This window comes from Miniopterus schreibersii, assembly GCF_964146895.1.
Source record: "Miniopterus schreibersii genome assembly, chromosome: 4".
Classification (NCBI taxonomy): Eukaryota; Metazoa; Chordata; class Mammalia; order Chiroptera; family Miniopteridae; genus Miniopterus; species Miniopterus schreibersii.
This window is the reverse complement of record NC_138105.1, coordinates 82,534,365-82,551,850: the sequence shown is the minus strand read 5'-3', so window position 1 is coordinate 82,551,850 and position 17,486 is coordinate 82,534,365. Positions and strand designations below refer to the sequence as shown.

At 53.0% G+C, this 17,486-nt stretch overlaps 2 protein-coding genes across 7 annotated transcripts in view; one reads left to right on the top strand and one right to left on the bottom strand.

Moving 5' to 3' along the window:
• Positions 1–6,287, top strand: part of TNIP1 (TNFAIP3 interacting protein 1) — a 49,480-nt gene extending 43,193 nt beyond the window's left edge. For 3 of the 6 annotated variants that reach the window (XM_081136835.1, XM_081136834.1, XM_081136839.1), the window contains 6 exons: positions 748–876; positions 1,962–2,087; positions 2,615–2,680; positions 3,143–3,334; positions 4,818–4,905; positions 5,514–6,287. In XM_081136835.1, coding sequence (XP_080992961.1) covers positions 748–876; positions 1,962–2,087; positions 2,615–2,680; positions 3,143–3,334; positions 4,818–4,905; positions 5,514–5,548 — 636 coding nt within the window. In that variant the 3' untranslated portion in view covers positions 5,549–6,287. The remainder of the gene's footprint in view (positions 1–747; positions 877–1,961; positions 2,088–2,614; positions 2,681–3,142; positions 3,335–4,817; positions 4,906–5,513) is intronic. The other 3 variants (XM_081136837.1, XM_081136836.1, XM_081136838.1) reach the window with 1 other exon arrangement.
• Positions 6,288–6,822: 535 nt separating this feature from the next.
• GPX3 (glutathione peroxidase 3) lies at positions 6,823–15,026 on the bottom strand. Its single transcript, XM_081136840.1, has 5 exons — positions 14,602–15,026; positions 10,065–10,218; positions 8,813–8,930; positions 8,266–8,365; positions 6,823–7,883 (listed from the first exon to the last, which is right to left on the bottom strand). The coding sequence occupies exons 1-5, from the start codon at positions 14,686–14,688 to the stop codon at positions 7,662–7,664; spliced, it is 681 nt and encodes a 226-aa protein (XP_080992966.1). The 5' UTR covers positions 14,689–15,026; the 3' UTR covers positions 6,823–7,661.
• Positions 15,027–17,486: the final 2,460 nt, after the last annotated feature.

The following is a 17,486-nucleotide window of genomic DNA, read 5'->3' as shown; positions in this document are numbered from 1 at the left end:
TGTCCAGGGAGGCACCATGGGCAATGCTGACATGTGGCTGGCAGAGGCCCTGCTGTCCAGGGGCTGAAGTTCAGGTGGGGATGAGGGTGGCCAGTCCTGAAAGGTGTTCCAAAGTTCTTGAGTAACATGTTAACAGGGTTGAAGAAGAAAAACAGTTAGTGGAAACCTTTTAAAATATGAGCAAGTTGAAATGAAAATCCAGTCTAATTTAACTTCAGAAGAGTTGAGGATGGAAGGGTTGGCTTGGTGGGAATGGGTTGTAGAAGCTGAAGAATCTCAGGGTAGGACAATTGTCCAGGAGACTGAAGATTCTCCCAAAGGATGAATATTCCTTCCAGGTCTGGGTGCTGGGCTTGAACCACACCGGCCCAGGGAAAGGGAAATTCTCCCTTCTTCATGAAGACCTCAGTCTAGACTGGTGGTTAACAGCACATACTGGCTTTGAATCTCTACTTTGCTGCTTCCTAGCTGTATGACTGGACAAATCACTTCAGGTCTCTGAACCTCAGTTTTCACATCTGTAAAATGGGGATGATAACCTTTTCTTCCAGGATTGTGGAGAGGATTCAATGAAATGATGTGTGTGTAGTGTTAATAAATAAGGTAGCACTTATCAAATAGTACTGGTGGCAGTGGTTATTATCATTATTGTTTTCAGGAAAGGAGTCCCTGAAGATGGCCCTGCCAATGGGGCCTGACTTTCAGGACTTCTGCTGATGGGCCCATCTTCTCTCTTCCTGATCTCAGGCCCTAGAGGAAGCACTGAGCATCCAGGCCTCGCCATCCTCTCCAACAGCCTTTGGGAACCCAGAAGGATCTGGGGGCCTTCTCAGAAAACAGGAACTGGTCACGCAGAATGAATTGCTGAAACAGCAGGTGAGCCCTAGGGGAGGTGGCCAGGTAGGAGGTGCTCAGTGGGAGCTGGAGCATTCCTGAGTGCCCAGGATGGGCTTGGAGTCATGTGGACGCTGTAATTAGTAGCCCACTTTCTGGCCATTGGCCAGGACCCCAGCCTGGTTATAGGTTTATCCTTTCCTGTAGTGTGTCCTTAACTGGGTCGTTCCTCTGCCCCCTCTGTGATTTAGCCATCTCTACCCCACCTGTACCATTACCCACCTAGTATTTAAGAGTAAATTTTAAGTAAATTGCTTTCAGTAAGTGTAATTAAAAGGGAGCTTTATATCACTACTATAAATAGAAAAACCTGTTTGTAAATAAAAAAGTAACTGTAAGCAAGAAATACAGTAAAAGCACAACTGTGTTATTAGACTTGAGACGGATACTCTTGTCTGATGAAGACTCTGAACTTGAGTCCACATTTCCTTTATTTAAGGGAAACTAACACGTACTAGAAAGGCATTAAAGACATATTAGCATAAAAGAGACTTTCTCCTCGAGTGACGCAGGGGCTTTGAAAGGGGATTGGAAAGGTCACAGCTGTCCCATGTGTTTCTATGTGAAGCCATACTTTAGATGCTCCTGTCATCTCGAACCAATGAGCGTCTTACCTGTGGTAAGGATTTGAACCCAGCCCCTTCGCTGCCCGGCACCCCGAGCCTCGGGAGAGCTTTGCATGCCTTCTGCTCTTGGAGGATCTTTCATCCACACTCTGGCTGTGGCCTCTGCCTCTGGGTCCAAAGCAGAGTGAAATGATTGGACTGGCTGATAGCTGTCGACCTTTTTTTTCTCCTTTTTTAAAGCCACACATCCCTTGTTTAAATGAAGCCCTATGTTGAAGCCCAGAATATAAAAGAGAGGGATCCAGAACTACTCTGTCTGAAGTCAGTGGTGGGGCTGGAGGTGTATCCGTTCCCCACCCCACAGGGGCTGTTGAGATGGAGTGACACCAGCTCTGATGTCTGTGACTCCCAGGGTTCTGGGCCCCAGCAGGCCTGAGCCACCCCTCAGAGCTGCCCCTCCTCGCTCATGCTTGCCCTCCTCTCCACTCCTCGCCCCTCCAGGTGAAGATCTTTGAGGAGGACTTCCAGAGGGAGCGCAGCGATCGGGAGCGCATGAATGAGGAGAAGGAGGAGCTGAAGAAGCAGGTGGAGAAACTGCAGGCCCAGGTCACCCTGTCGAACGCCCAGGTGAGAAGAGCTGGCCCAAGGGAGGGACCACTGGCCTATCCTCGTGTGGATGGGGGCAGGGATTGGAGGGTTCCTGGTGAGCCTGGATGTTGGGATACACTGCTTGTCCTTTCAGCTTTGCTACCAAGTTTCTGTGGTCCTCAGCGAGACCTCTGCCCCCTTGATCTCTAGCTGACTTTTCACAGTCAGTCTGGATGCCTTTAAAGAGCAAATTCAGGGATTGGCCCTGAGCCCCTCATTCTCCTGTAGATGCAACTGAAAAATGTCAATATGGAAGCACAGAGACAGTGAGCTCACTGGAACCCTTCTGACCTGTGTTCAGACATCCCACAATGAGCAGGCCTTACCTGTAGCCACTGGCATGGGTTGTGCTCTGCCCCACAGGGCCCTTCCCCAGGGCTGGGCCAGGCAGGACAGCCCACACTGGTACATCAGTGAGTCAACCCTGGGGCTGCTTAAGCCCAGGTCCAGGTTTGGCCAGGAAATACCTGGGCCAACAGTCTTCTCTCCGTCCTTTCCTCTCTTAGCTAAAAGCATTCAAAGATGAAGAAAAGGTGAAAGAAGCTCTCAAACAGCAGAAGAGGAAAGCAAAGGTGAGGGGGCTCGAGGGAGGAAGCAGCACTTACCTTGCTGACTTTCTTCAGGGAGCTATAGTCTGATGGGAGAGGCAGTGTGTGCTCAGGTGTCCAACTAACTAATGAGGTAATGCAGGTAGAGCACTTAAAACAGTATTTGGGACAGAGTAAGTGCTCAGGTCACATTAGCTGTCATCATTGTTAATATTCTTTGCCCATGTACCAGCATTCTGTACCCATGTACCAGCATTCCATGCCCATGTGCCAGCCATCTGTGCCCATGTACAGCATTCTCTATCCATGTATCAGCCTTCTGTGCCCATGTACCAGCCCTTCTGTGCCCATGTGCCAGCCTTCTGTGCCCATGTACCAGCTTTCAGAGAAGTAAAATTCTAGAGGATGAGAGACGAGATGGGTATCACTGGGGATGGCCGGTGCAGCCTGCCACAGGCCAGAGCCAGACATCAGCCTTTCTTGCAGGCCTCGGCAGAGCGCTACCACATGGAGCCCCACCCGGAGCACCTCTGCGGGGCCTACCCCTATGCCTACCCGCCCATGCCACCTATGGTGCCACATCACGGCTTTGAGGACTGGTCCCAGATCCGCTACCCCCCGCCCCCCATGGCCATGGAACACCCGCCTCCACTCCCCAACTCACGCCTCTACCATCTGGTGAGTCTGTGTCCCTCCTTCACCCCAGGACACACACACAGGCTGCCCCAGACACTTTCCAGAGGGCAAGGTCAAGTGAGGGTGTCAGAAACTTCATCCCTGTCTCCTTCCTAACAGCACTGTGGGGTGCGGGCAGACGTCCAGTGCCCAGCTCTGGCCTGCTGTCCCAGGGCAGGACTCTCCAGCCCGGAGCTGCTCAGGGTCACTGATGTAGGACAGAAAAGGCTGAGGAAGAGGGCTGGGCGGCAAGGAGGGCTCCCTCCAGCCAACCAGGCCATGGGTGTCAGAGTTTGGGTCTGACTTTTTCTTCTAACTTCCCCACGTGGCCAGGGACCACCGGTCCTCAGCGTGCATTCTCCCCCTTCCCTTTTGCTCTCCCTCCTCTTTTTGAGTTTCCTTTTCTCTCTCCTCTCGGTCTTTTTTTTTGCTTTCTTCTCTTTTCCTTGCTTACCATTATTTCTCCAAAGAGCTGCCACCACCTATCCCATCCTGCCCCAGCTCCCCTCAGGCATCCCACTCTCACCTGGACAGTGACAACAGCCTCCTGTCTGGCCTCTCTCCCAGCTTCTCTCCCTATGACCATTCTTTACGCACATCTTTAAGCGCTGGAATATAGCCTGGGCTTGAGATTGTCTTTGGGATTATAGAGACCTGGGTTCTAGTTTGGCCACTTTCCTAGATGGATGACCTTTAAAAAGTTACTTAGCCCAGCTGGCACAGCTCAGTGGTTGAGTGTTGACCACTGACCTCCTATGAACCAGGAGGGCACAGTTCAATTCCTGGTGAGAGCACATGCCTGGGTTCCGGGTTCCATCCCCAGTTGGGGGACGTGCAGGAGGCAGCCGATCAATGATTCTCTCTCATCACTGATGTTTCTATCTCTTTCTCTCCCTCCCTCTCTGTGAAATCATTAAAAACTTCTTTTTTTTAAAGTTACTTAAACCCCCCCCCCCCCCCCCCCCCGTGCCTCAGTGTCCTTACCTATAAAATAGGGATGGCAACCTGGATTGTTGTAAGGATTAGATTACAGTTGACTCTGTATCCACTGGTTCCACATTCATGGATTCAATCGGGTGGATTGAAAACATTCAGAAAAAAATGTTACGTTGTTGTTGACTGAATGGTTGTCTGTACTGAACGTGTGCAGGCTTTTTTTCTTGTCATTATTTCCTAAACGATACAGTATAACAACTATTTACCTAGCATTTACACTGAGTTGTGTAGTATAAGTAACGCAGAGATGACTGAAAGTATATGGGATGATGTACACAGGTTATATGCAAATACTACATTTCATACAAGTGACTTGAATGTCCTTGGATTTTGGTATCTTTGGCAGTGAGGGTCCTGGAACCTATGCCCAAGGATACCAAGGGACAACTGCATACTGGATTAATATGTATTTAGTACTGTTTTGATGTGGTAGCTGCTATTGTAATTCTCAAGTGTGGTTGTTGATTACTAAGAACCAGTGTTGTTGCAGCCGGACTACAACTGGCGGCCACCCTGTGGAGGGATGCGCAATCAGACCTCTCAGATGGACTCACCCACGGCTAGGCCTGCAGAACCAGGTAAGCATGATCCCCTAGGACAGAGCAGTTTGGGAAGGGTCTCAGCTGTGCCAGAACGGAGTGAGCTCTGCCAGGAGGTAGTGGGACGAAGGTGTGCGAGCCGAGGTTTTAGGCGGCTTGGAGGGAGTGTGGTTGGAGGAATTAGTGGTCAGGAGGAGGGACTGGGCTGCTCAGTCATTTTCTCATGGTCCTCACAGAGTCTTGGAAGTTCTGTGGAGCCTCCAGAGGCTGCTCTGATGAGGGGCAGAGGGTGACCAAATGGTCAGGGCTGTCTCCTCTTCCTGAACTGCCCCACTTCTGGGATCAAGCCAGACTGACTAGGCTCCCACACTTCCTAGATCTGGGACTTTGTGGGCAGGCATTTTAAAAACCTCTCTGTGCCCCAGCTCCCTCCTCCATAAAGGGATAGTTATCTGTCTGCTTCATAGGGCTGAACAGAGTGGATTGAATGATGAATATACCTAAGGTACTTCGCCCAGGGCCTGGGACTTGGTAACACTCAATAACTCCAGCTGTTACTTTTACTGTTACTGTATTGGTTTCCACCAGACTTTGAAACCTACTGTGCCACCTCATCTTTAAGCCCTCAAAATTTTTTGTTTATTTAGACTCTGCAAAAAATGACCGCAAGGGGCCTCAGTGAGACCAGATTACATCACTTGGCTCCACCTTCGTCTTGCAGAGCCAGCTGACCTCAGATTTCTGAAAAACTAGAGGCCACATGCTCTCTGTGGCCAGAGTCTGAGCCAGACAGGAAGCTGAGATGGGCCACCAGCTTGTGCCCGGCCCCAACCTGAATTGTTTACAGACTGAAGGATGTCTGCCCGGAAGGCCTCCATCTGGGCCCTTCTTTTGGTGAGATGGGAAAAGACTCACTATCCTGCCACCCAGCAGAGAGAAGACCTGCCATTGTTTGTGGAATACACCAGGGGGCGTCATTCTCAAGAGTGGGGTGCAGCTGAGACTCCTTTCTTTCAAAACTTCCCCAGAATTGGTTCTAGCCCCTCTGGGGATCATATTCAATTCACATGTGTTTAATTTTTTGCTTCAAGCTCTGTAGTAGCAGGACCTAGACTATACCCATCCCTTCCCCTCTGTGAGGAGCTGTGGGAAGAGGAGGTTTGCTTCTGGGAGCAGAAGAGAACCACAGGATGTTCTGCTGCGGGGCCCTCCACCTCTGCCCAAGGCAGCCCTGCTAACACCATCTTCAGCCTGGGATGAAGGCTGTGGCAGCCACATCCACCGAGAGGTCCCAGCCTGCAGCTGCCAGGCCCTCCCGGCCAAAGGCTTGTGGTGCTGGAAGCCCGGAATAGGGTGGCTGTCTGCACCTGGGCAGCTCTTTGCACGAATCTTGGACATAAATCCAAGTAGAAGATTCTGTACCTGGTGTTTTCATGTCACGGCTAATGTTCCCCTCTCTGTCAGTCAGAGTGCTGCTTTCTTGGTCCCCTGCCCCCTGTGCCCCGTTCCCCGTCTCCCAGGAGCATCACCATTACTCTTGGCTGATATCCCTTGGTGTCCTGCCCAGAACCTCCATGAGAGTGGGGCACCCAGGGGAGGTGGAAGGAGCCTGGGGTAGGAATCTAAATTCCTGGTCTAAATTTCTGCACCTCTCTCATCAGGAGACACTGGGCAGGGCCTGGGCCTTCTGTGAACCTCATTTTTCTCACCCGTCAAATGGGGCACCTCATCTCAGCCCTAGCTGCCTTGGAGAATTGTGGGAGGGAATGAGAACAAGTAGATGTTTTATAAACTCCAGATGCTGAGTGAGAGAAACAGAGTGGGCCTAGGTAGAAACCAAGAAGCAAGAGCCTGAAGCATTCCTTTCATGTCTTTTCTCTTCCTCCAACCTGCCCCCCCCCCCATCTTTGTCCTGGCCGGGTGGCCCCATTGAAAAAGCACCACAGAAGGCTCAGCTGCTGCAGAAAGGCCTTTACTAGGCAGACGGGTGCATCTGATGCCAACAGGCCAGGGTGAGGGGTGAGGACACATCCTCTGGAGTAGCGGGGGTGGCATCCCTGCCTGGGGTGTCAGCCTGAATGCACTAAGGGCTGGCCCTTCAGACAGGCTCAGGGGAGGTCCGCCCACTAGGGCTTCGGGCCCCTCCTTCATGGAGACGCCACTCCTGACACACGGAATGTGGCCCTTGCTCTCACGTCTGTCTTGGCTGCTCAGAGAGCACTATGGGGTGGGGTCGGGGGCTTGGGAGGGCCCTTCAGGAAGGAGAGAGGCTGTACGTTGCAGAGGAGGGAGGTTGGACAGTGTGGTAAACCCAGAAACTTCTGGGTACTTTAGTGGTGGTATTTGGAGGCAGTGGGAGATGCTGGCCCCAAAGCTGGGGTTTAGGTAAAGCAGAATAATTGGATCTAGGGTTGGTTTCCTTTGGGTTCAGCTAAAAGTGAATTGTTATCACTGGAGCAAAGAAATAGAGAGAAGGGGGTGGTGTTCTCTAGCACTCTGCACAGCACACAGGTGTGGGCACACATACTGGTACACATTCCTTGGAATTCACACAGGTAGACATGTGGCTGCACACTCGTGCATTCACACACGTCACACATCTTTAGACATGTGGGCAGACACCCACATGCACAGCAGTAGATACATGCTTGTATGCACACTTCTGGGTCAGGCTGGGGCCTTGTATAATAGGAAGGGGTCTATGGTGGGAGTGGTGTGGCCGGAGAAATGGATTCCTTCCTGAACAGAGTCCCTTCCAGCCCTGCATGGTGGATGTGGGGTGGGGCAGGCCTCATTTACTTCCTGGCGGCCGCCAGGGCTTCCTGCTGCCTCATGTAGGCCAGGATGTCCATCTTGACGTTGCTGACCGTGGTCCGGTGGTACCAGCGCATGATGGGTTTGCCATCTGGCCCCACCAGGAACTTCTCAAAGTTCCAGCGGATGTCATGGACCTTCATAGGTTCCCAGAAGAGGCGGTTAGGCGAGCCCAGGAGCTCCGAGGTGGGAGGACAGGAGTTCTGGAACAGGGATGAGTAATGTTAACGCTGCTTGGGTCCCCTCCCACCCTCTTACCCGGGCTGAGAACAGCCTGCCACTGAGAAAGGAGCAGCAGTTTGGGAGGTCAAAGACTGGATCTCAGAACCATCTTTGTAGCAAATCGTGAGACCCTTAACTGTCCCTTCTGGGGCCCTGCCTGGGCCTTATTTGTAAGATGGGCTGATGAGCTCTAGGGTGTGCAAAGCCCTCTAGTTGGAACAATAGTCAGATGCCAAAAAATTCCCCAAGAGCAGGGCAGGGCAGCATGGGCCTTGTCTGTGAGGGCTGGAGCCAAGTGGCCACAGCCCCGTCCCGAGCCAGCAGCACAGGGCAGAGCCACGCCTGCAGAGGCTGCTCACTCACCTTCAGGAACGTGTAGACCTTTTGTTCATTCTCCCCATTCACATCTCCTTTCTCAAAGAGCTGGAAATTGGGGACGAAGCCCCCCCCCGGTCGTACATACCTACGAGAGATGTTCTTAGGTGGGTGCCAAGGATATGGATGGGCACAGAAATGAGGGGAAGGGGCAGAACAAGGCAGCAGGTGTTGGGAATCTGGATGTTATTCCATAGTGGGCAGTGGGAGCCAGTGAATATTGACTGGTCATAGGCATAATGTGTGTCTGCAGCCTTCCCTTTCCAGTTTGGTACCTTCTCAGTAACCCCTGCCCCCCACATGCAGCCTCCCATCCCGTCGGGCACTCACAACCAGTCCTCCCTGTCCTTCTTGTCCCCTCTTCCCCTCATTCCACTAAATGGGGTTCCTGGAGAGGGAGAGGAGTTCTTGGGAGCTGATAAATGTCCATCATGAGTAGGAGCCAATGCAAGAGATGACTGGAGCCTGGGCTGGGACACACCCATAGGGTGGTGGTGCTGGAGGAGCTTTCTCTGGGCGCTGAGTGAGCACTCACTTGAGGGAAGGTAGGATCTCCGAGTTCTGTCCTGGCTCCTGTTTTCCGAATTGGTTGCAGGGGAAGCCCAGAATGACCAGACCAAATGGTTCCAGCTCTTCCTGTAGTGCATTCAGTTCTAGGCCAGGAGGAGAGAGCAAAGAGCAGTAGCCTGGTGAGGAGCCCTGCCTGCCTGTCGTACAACTGCAATCACTGAGGCCCAACAGTGGGGGCTTGCCAGGATCACTCGGTGAATGTGTCAATGCTGGGATTCAAGTCCCATCTTCCTGGCTCTAAGCTGGTTGGGTTGGAAGTTTGGCAGGAAAAGAAAGTAACACCCTTTCTCAAATCAGTAGTCAGTCACCCTCCCACTGCCAAGGTCCACCACCTGAGCCAAGTTCCTTCAGGATTCTCAGGACTGAGTTTCCTGGAACCATAACTATCCACTCCAGAAGGAAGGCAGAGGATTTCCCTGGGCTGGGGTAGGGCCCTCACAACCCTCCTGTACTCTGGGAATTCAGAGGTCTGGCCCAGCTCCCTCAGTACAAGGCCATACCCAACCCTACTCCCGCACAAATGCACCGCTCTATTCCAAGGGCCTGGCAGAAGCACTCCAGACAGAGCGCCTACCCACTGCACATACAGCCCACTGTCACTCCACTTGTAGGAATTTCCCGTCCTTGCCAGGCAGAGCATTCAGGTTGCCCTGCCTCCTTCCAGCCCCTCCAGCTAACTGCTCAGCCCAGAGCATTTTCCTGGGGGTGCTGTCAGCTGCCTGTGGCCTGCATGGTCCCTCTCTGTTCAGCTAAAAGGAAAGGAGTGGGGACACTAGAGATTGTAAAACCTGGGTGAAACGCCTCAAGCCCACTGCCTGCTTTCCAGATAGGGGCCAAGAGAAGTCCTAAGGGTAATGTGGCTAGGGGCAGAGGAGAAATTCTCAGCAAGAGAAAGCTACCATTTCTTTCTCCAGTGAAAGAACACGTTAGGCACAAACACAATCTCCTCCATCCCTCTGCACTCAGGGAAGCTGAGGTGCCCGGGGATGAAAAAAGATAGTAGGGAATCTTCTAGAACATGTCCAAGGCAAATGGATCTCAGGCTTAGATAGTTATCTTCACCAAACCATGGAACACAGAATTGGGATACACGATTTGGAATCTCACCATCGCTGTCACCCCCTCCCCGCTGTACCAGGAAAACGCCTGTGACTGAAATATCCCCAACTGGCAGAAACAGCCCCAAATAAAGCAGGGGAGGAGGGGTGGGCTCTTACCAACGTACTGGCCCGTCAGGCCTCAGTAGCTGGCCACGTTGACAAAGAGGACGTATTTGCCAGCATACTGCTTGAAGGGGATGTACTCCTCCCCGTTGAGGGTGAGGGCTCCATACTCGTAGATGGTGCCACTCACTTGGGAATGGCAGTCCGTCTGCAACAGAAGACCAGTGCCAGCGGCGGTTAGAGCTGGGAGGGAACTCAGATATCAGCACTTTCAAGACCATGCCAAGCTCTGGAACTAGACTAGAACCGAGGTCTCCTAATTTCTTGTACAAGACAATGATTTTGAAAGCACTTAATACGCTGGTAAGTGCTATGGAAATGTGGAGAATTACTTCCTGTCATCATTAGCTCACAGCACAAGTCGATTTATAAATGTTTACCAGGCCCTGAAGGAGACGACACTGATGCCGGCGGTGTCATTACTGGATGGGCTGATGGAGACTGGTTGGGTGGCTGTTGCCATAATCCAGGCAGGTGATGGTGAGGGCTGAACTAGACCACTGTAAAGGAAGAACTGAGCAGAAAGAAGGATATGGCAGGGCGCAGAGTGGTGATTCAGAGGCTCCATACCTGGGGGACTGGAAAGCTGAGGCTGATGTAAATAGGGATGGAGGAGTAGGAGCCAGGAATGGGGAGAGGCCTGCTGTGAGGATGAAGGGTAAAGAACAGCGCCTCACATATACTAGATGTCCCTGTAAGTGAGCATTTGTGACGCTGACCCTTGTGCCTTCCTCTCTGCCCAACCTCTGCTCACAGTCAACCTCCAGGACAAGTAGGGACAGGGTACAATGGACTGTGAGTCGGGGGGCCTGGGTTTCATGTCCAGCTCTGCCACTAACTCCCTGTGTGGTCCTGGACTGGCCCTTTCTCTTCTCTGGGCCTCAGTTTCCTCTTCTATAAAATGAGAACCTTGAACTGGATCAGCTGTTCATCATGATGGCTGGACAGCATCCTATCAGTGGGAATACTGCTAGCAAGCAGGAGATCACATTGACTCCACTGCCCCTCCTTCATCTCTGGCTCCGATTACAAAAATCTGGGTCTACTCTTGAAAGGATGTCATGGCATCAATAACAACCAGCAGGTGTGCTGGTCATGACGAGAAAGAAAAGAGCTTGCTGCTATTGTATCAGGTAGTCTCTATGGTGCTTTCTGGCCCTGACTACCTATGAGAAGTGGAAAGATAAACTAGCATTGTAGACGAGGAGAGATGGAGACAGGTGATTGGAGCAAGTCCACGCCCTCTCTTCCCATCAATCCTGGAAGACTTGCTGTTGAGGTGAGGTACCTGGGCCCAACTGTGTGAAGGGAGCCATCTGGGCTGGCAGGACGTGGCTCCAGGTGAAGAAAAGCCACCTCTGTCTTGAAGATGCCACAGGCCTGCTGAGCCAGGTGAGGCTGGGTCCCTCCATTCCCTGACAGCCACAAGCTCTCTTGGCTTCGGTGCAAATTCCCTGCTTTGCATGAATCTAATATTCCATGCCCCATGACTTGGTGGTGCTAAGGGCTGGTTCCTCCAGCCCCTGAGCCTCCTTGGCCCCAGCTGGGATCAGTTCCACTTGAAAATGCAAACAACTGAGGGCACAACAAACACACACCCCAGCGGGGCGCAGAGGTCTACAGCCAGGAGGCAAAGCCCCCATGTGCACCTCTCAACCTCCTCCACTCCTCCCCTTCCAGAAAAAAAAAGCCAAGAGGTTGTCCAAATAATGGAAGCTTGTAAACAACAGGAGGATCAACTTCTGCGCAGTTTCAGGGTGGGGATGGGGCAAAGGGAATCTCCTCTTTTGGGTTTTAGTCTTTGCTGGCTGTGCAGCTCTAGGCAAGTCACTCTCATACTCTGAACCTCCTAGAATGACCGTGATAATCTGATGACAGGTCAAACTGCCTTGAAAGCCTCTCGGAAAAAAATCCCCGCATCAAGGGATAGCGATTATTCTGCCTGCAGCCAGGGTAAAGGGCGTGCTGTTCCTACATTATTGTGAAGAGACCTTTGATGTTCCCCAGCCACTATGAAGCTGATATACTGGCAGGGTGTCTCCAGGAGGGACCAGTGACAGAGCTTCCACGCTTTCTACTGGGGACAGTGAGGTCAGTGCTGTGGGTTCAGACCAGTGGGGGTCAGAAGGTGGCCAGGGTCGGGGAAGCCATGGCTTGCACTCACCACTGGGCAGTGCAGCCCAGTTCTTACATGAGCCCCCTTCCCTCCTCTGGGCCTGTGGAATCCCAGAGCCTTCAACAGAGAAGACCGAGTGGAGAGGCAACGAGAGTGCCTCGGACCTCCCAGTTGGACAAGACAGGAGAGTTCTGATGGCTGGAGAGTGGGAGGAGGAGAGGGACTCTGCAGGCTGGCTGGGGCTGCTGCTCTTGTGTCTTTCTCCTCTCTGGTCTTACCACTCCCATCAGTGTGATGCTGTGAAAGGAGAACTGGCCTGGGGACAGGAGACCTGGGCTCTGGGCCTGGCTGTGCCTCTGACTCTGTGAGGACTCCTTTTCCAGCTCCCCCTCCGTGAGATGGGGTCAGACTCATTGCTGTCGTAAGGGCCCTTCAGCTCCGTCAGCCTGTGGTTCCATGGTTCTCTCTGCCTGATTTAGTCACCTAGAAACCAGCGGTTACTAGGATCCTGTGCACGTCAGCAGTTGTTTCTCTCTCCAGCTTCTGCACAGTCCTTTTGTAGAGCAAGCATAGGGAGCCTGGGCAGCCTTAAGCTAGACTGGAGAGGTGACACAGCAAGGAAAGGAGGATTCCCTTTGTTTTCTAGCCCACTTCTCTCAACTGGGACAAGGCAAACATCTCTCTGGGTCTGTTACCTTTGGTCCGTCCCATTCTCCACATGCCTCCTGCCCCACCTTTTGGCCCTGGAGTGAGTGTAAGTTAAGTGGTTGAGTCCTAGAACCAGGGTTATGACATCTCAACTCCCTAAGGTACTTAGAGGAAAGATGGCCATGCCCAAACTGTTATTAGCCAGCAAGTCCTAGCTGGTAGCATCTGATATGATCATACCTCACCCTAAGACTTTTCTAGACCATACCCATCCTGTTATCTGTAAATCCATCTATTCCTCCCCAGAGTTCTGCAGAGAACACACAACTATGATGAGTTATTCATGGGGTCCACGTTCTTACCTCCAGCCTTCCTGAGGCAGGGCCCAATCTGCCCTTCTCTGGCTCTCCCCACACTGAGGGTACAGGACTGACTCCATGGTGCTGGCCTGCCCATGTCTGCCCCCACCTCCCCTCCACACCCTAATCTTGAAATCAGTCCCATCCCTGCCCTGGAAAATGCCTTTTGAGTTGGGGATTATGAACAGGGCTGGAGGAGGCTTGGAGGAAGTGGCTTGATAGCCATCTAGTCTCTAAGCTGACTCCAAGGAGGGACACACGGAATGAGATTTAGGCCGAGGACAAGACAGGGGACAGAAACAGAGAGAAGGAACCCTGTGCTTGGAATGGGCTTCCTGAGCAGTGGATGGAATTTTGGAAACAGAATCATAGGCTCTTAAGATCTTAGGATAAAGACCCATAAGATTTTAGAAACACAGAAGCTCAAAGGTTCTCTTGAGTTTACACAAGCATGGGGTGTGTGTGTGTGTGTGTGTGTGTGTGTGTGTGTGTGTGTTGGCAGGTTGGAGACAGAAATCTCTTTTTCTGGGTCTAGCCCTATGCCTGGCTTCTGCCTTCCTAGTTCCTTTTCCTGGGGAAGGGGAAAAGTCTGCAGGGCCCACCTTGGCATACACAATCTAAGGAGACAGGTATGCCAGGTCATCCTGGCCTCAGCATCCCCACTCTAGCTAGCGAAGGGTCACACAGCCTGCCGGGGATAGACGGGGGCTCAGGAGAAGTCTGCCTCTCCAACTGAGCTGGCAGCCCCCAGCCTGCGCCACCACCCAGTATGCTCAGGCCAGGATGGGCAGTGGGTGCCCACACACACCTCCAGCAGATGGAGGAACAGGCCCAGAAGGGGCAGGGCCCTGGGTGCTGTGCACCGCCCGTCCAGAGCGCTTTCTGCCCCCCGATCTCCAATGCCCCAAATCCAAGGACATTTCTACCTGCGTTTACTCCTGGGCTAGAAGAGCCTCCAAGGCAAGGGGACCCCCACCCGCCACCCCGCCCCTCCTCCTGGCCTGTCACTCTCCCTGGGAACCTCCACAACCAGATGCCAAGTCTCTCGGCCTTTTCCTGCGACTGCATGGCCGTCACGGTGGTCAGGCCTGCCCGGAGGGGAGCAGCCCGGGTCCCGGGCGGCATGGGTGTCGCAAGGAGACCCCGAGGTGGCCAGGGGGAACTCGTGAACTCGGGGAGAGGCACTTGCCTGCCCTATCCACTCGGCCCGCCCTGGGCACCCAGCGTCTCCAACAGGTGGACCCGCGCGGAGGCGGGGGGTCTGCGGGGGGGGGTCCCGGCGCCAGAGAGGGAGGCAGCGGGAGGGAAGGGCGCCCCCGTCGCCTCGGTGTCGCCCTCCCGGAGGGGAGCCCGGGAAGGGACTCGGGCCCCTGGGGCTGTGCGCGCCCCGGCCCGGAGGCGCACTCACCTTTGACCTCTCCTGCCCCCGGCTCGGCGGGGCGAGGCCGGCCAGGAGCAGGGAGAGCAGGCAGGAGGCCGGCAGCAGCCGGGCCATGGCGGGCTCAGGGCGCGTCTCCGGCCGCGCTCGTCTGCGGCGGCCGGTGCCCTCGGCCCCCTTTCAAGCGCTCGGCGAGGGCCAATCCTCGGCCGGCCCCGAGTCCTTGGAGCCAATGGCGGGGCGCCTGGCCCTTCAGGGGCGGGGTCGGTTTACCCGCTTTTCTGCCGCCCCGGGCCCGGGGCGACAGTGACGTAAGCAAGGCTGGGCGGACACGTGGGAGCCGGGTCGTGGCGAACCCGGGAGGCGCCCCCTCTTTTTCGGTTCTGAGGAGTGGGAGGGGCAGGCCCGGGGGCCTCCAGCGCGGCCGGGGAACGGGCTTTAGAGGCTCAGTGCTCGGGAGCGTTTCTTACTCTTGGGCTTTAAAATACCCCATGATGTACCCGCTACCCTCCTGTGCAGCCTTGAACAAGTTGCTTTCCCTCTCTGGGCCTCCGTTCCCCCATCTGTTTAATGGGATCGGTTGGTGATCTGTAAGGCCCTGCTGGTTCTGGCTAGATGACTTGCTTCTAGATGACAGACCAGGAGTCCCTCTAGAGTAGGGACCGTCATCACAACTTGGCACAGGGCCTAGAACACTAAAAGGTGTTTAAATATTTGTTACCTTGCTCAACCAATGAATTGATTTCTGTGCTTGGAGATACTGATGCTCAGATTAGGCCGCTCTAGGTCTGGGCTGTCTAGGCGTGATTCTGTCCACAGGTAGGGCAGTGCGTTGAGATCAGTGCTTCCCAAATCCATCTGACTACCTGGGAAGCTTGTAATACAGACTCCAGGGCCCCACTTCCCAATCAGTGCATCATTAGAATCGCAGGGGCAGCCCGGCTGGCGTGGCTCAGACATTAAGCATCCACCTATGATCCAGAAGATCGATTCCTTGTCAGGGCCCAGGCCCAGGTTGGGGGCTAGATCCCCAGTAGGGGGTGTGCAGGAGCAGCCAATCAATGACTCATCACTGATGTTTCTATCTCGCTCCCCCTCTCTTCCTTTCTCTGAAATCAATAAAGATATGTGTTTTTTTAAAAAAAGAATCTCGGGGACAGAGGCTGAGAATCCCCTTCAGACATGATCCAAAGGGGATTCTGAGGCAGGTGACTCTCCATCTTCTGATGGAGAAGTACCTTGAGATACCATGTTTTTATTATGATTTAAGATATGTTCCCATGGGAACTTGGAAGGTCTGTCTCAAGTCCCACATTGTCCATGAAGCCTTCCTTACCTCCAGCCACAGCCTGTTGAAATGAAGGGACCCTTGAATGCCAGGAAGTCGTGAAATGAGTTAAAGCACTGACACATTTGAACAGCGGCTGACACAGAGGATGTGCTTAATAAATGTGATTTATTCAATCACCTCATTTCACTGAAGCCCGGAGGTGGGGAACGATTTACCCAAGTTCCCATAACAGATAGGCGGCAGAGAGGAGACCAGAATCCAGGTCTCTAGGCTCTAGTCTCAGGCCCTCTTCAGTTTGTTCTGTTGCCTTTTGACAGTCATATATACCCAAAGATACGAGCAGCTGTGTGCCTCTCCGTTGGTCAGAAACCCATTGCTCATTAGCATCAGTAGGCATCTAGTGACCCTCAAAATGTGTGCTTAGCACCATGTTAACACCATGAGACATTTCAAAGAGTTTTCTGGAAACTGTTATCCCTGCCCTCGAGGTGTGTCCAACAGAGTGAGGACTAGGATGGGGCAAGTGGCACCTAGGATGGGGCAAGTTGAGCACCTCGGGTCATGCAAGTGCGGAGCTGGCACCTGACAGTGAGCGCCTCCCTAAATTTTGCACCCTATGTACCTGACTTGCCTCACCCTAGTCCCAGCCCTGCTGTTCAGTTTCTTTGGGGGAAACGAGAAGGCTTCAGAAGCCCGAGGCATGCTCTGGGACCACAGACACGTTACCTTCCTTTTCTGACAGCCTCTCAGTGGTGTTCTCTGTGGCCCTACATTTCCAGGGGTCTAAGGAAGGCCTGTGCTGCACCAGACTCAGGGGTCCCAGTTCCATGGACAGCGGGGTGAGAGGCTGGAGAGCATGGCCTGGCACCTAGGAGGCCTTCAGGCGACAGGCGACTTTCAAAGGAGGTCTGAGCCTCAGTACAAAGAGCGTGAAGGCAAAAAGGAAAACGGCACTTCCCGGTCTTCCTTCCACCAGCTTTTAAAGCACATTTTGGTGACTTTTCCCCAAACACCCTATGTTTTGAAAGATGTCATTCACCACGCGGTTCACTCCTTACCCTCAGGTTAAAGTCCAAATTCCTCAGCACTCAGACACTGTCCTCAGAGCCCAGGCACCTCCTCATCCTTTGCCACAGTCCCCTTACTCTCTAGCCCGGCTGTGCTGGACTTTAATCGATTCTTCCAGCATGCTGTTCGCCCTCACCCCCATGTTTTGTCCATGCTGCTCCTCTGCCTGGAGCACTCCACAGTCTCTTTAACTGCTTCTCTCCTACCGTGTTCAGGTCTCAACTTCAATGTCACTTCTTAAGAAAAGAGTTTTGTTCAGGTCCTCTTATGTAGTCCCCTTATTATAGTTTAGTACCCCGTATAGTTTCTAGAGCATTTGACACTTTCTACATCAACCCTTTGTGGTACTTCATCATCATTTCTTATTTGTCTGTTTTCTACACTAAATCATAAGGACCACGAAAGCTTCATTCCCAGCACTTTGCACAGGGCTTAATACATAGTAGGTGCTCAATAAAAATTTATTAAATAAATGAAACACTATTAGGCATAAAGAATAAGCAGAGCTTCAGGTCAACATATGCTGACAAATTTGAGCACACAAAATTGGTCTGAG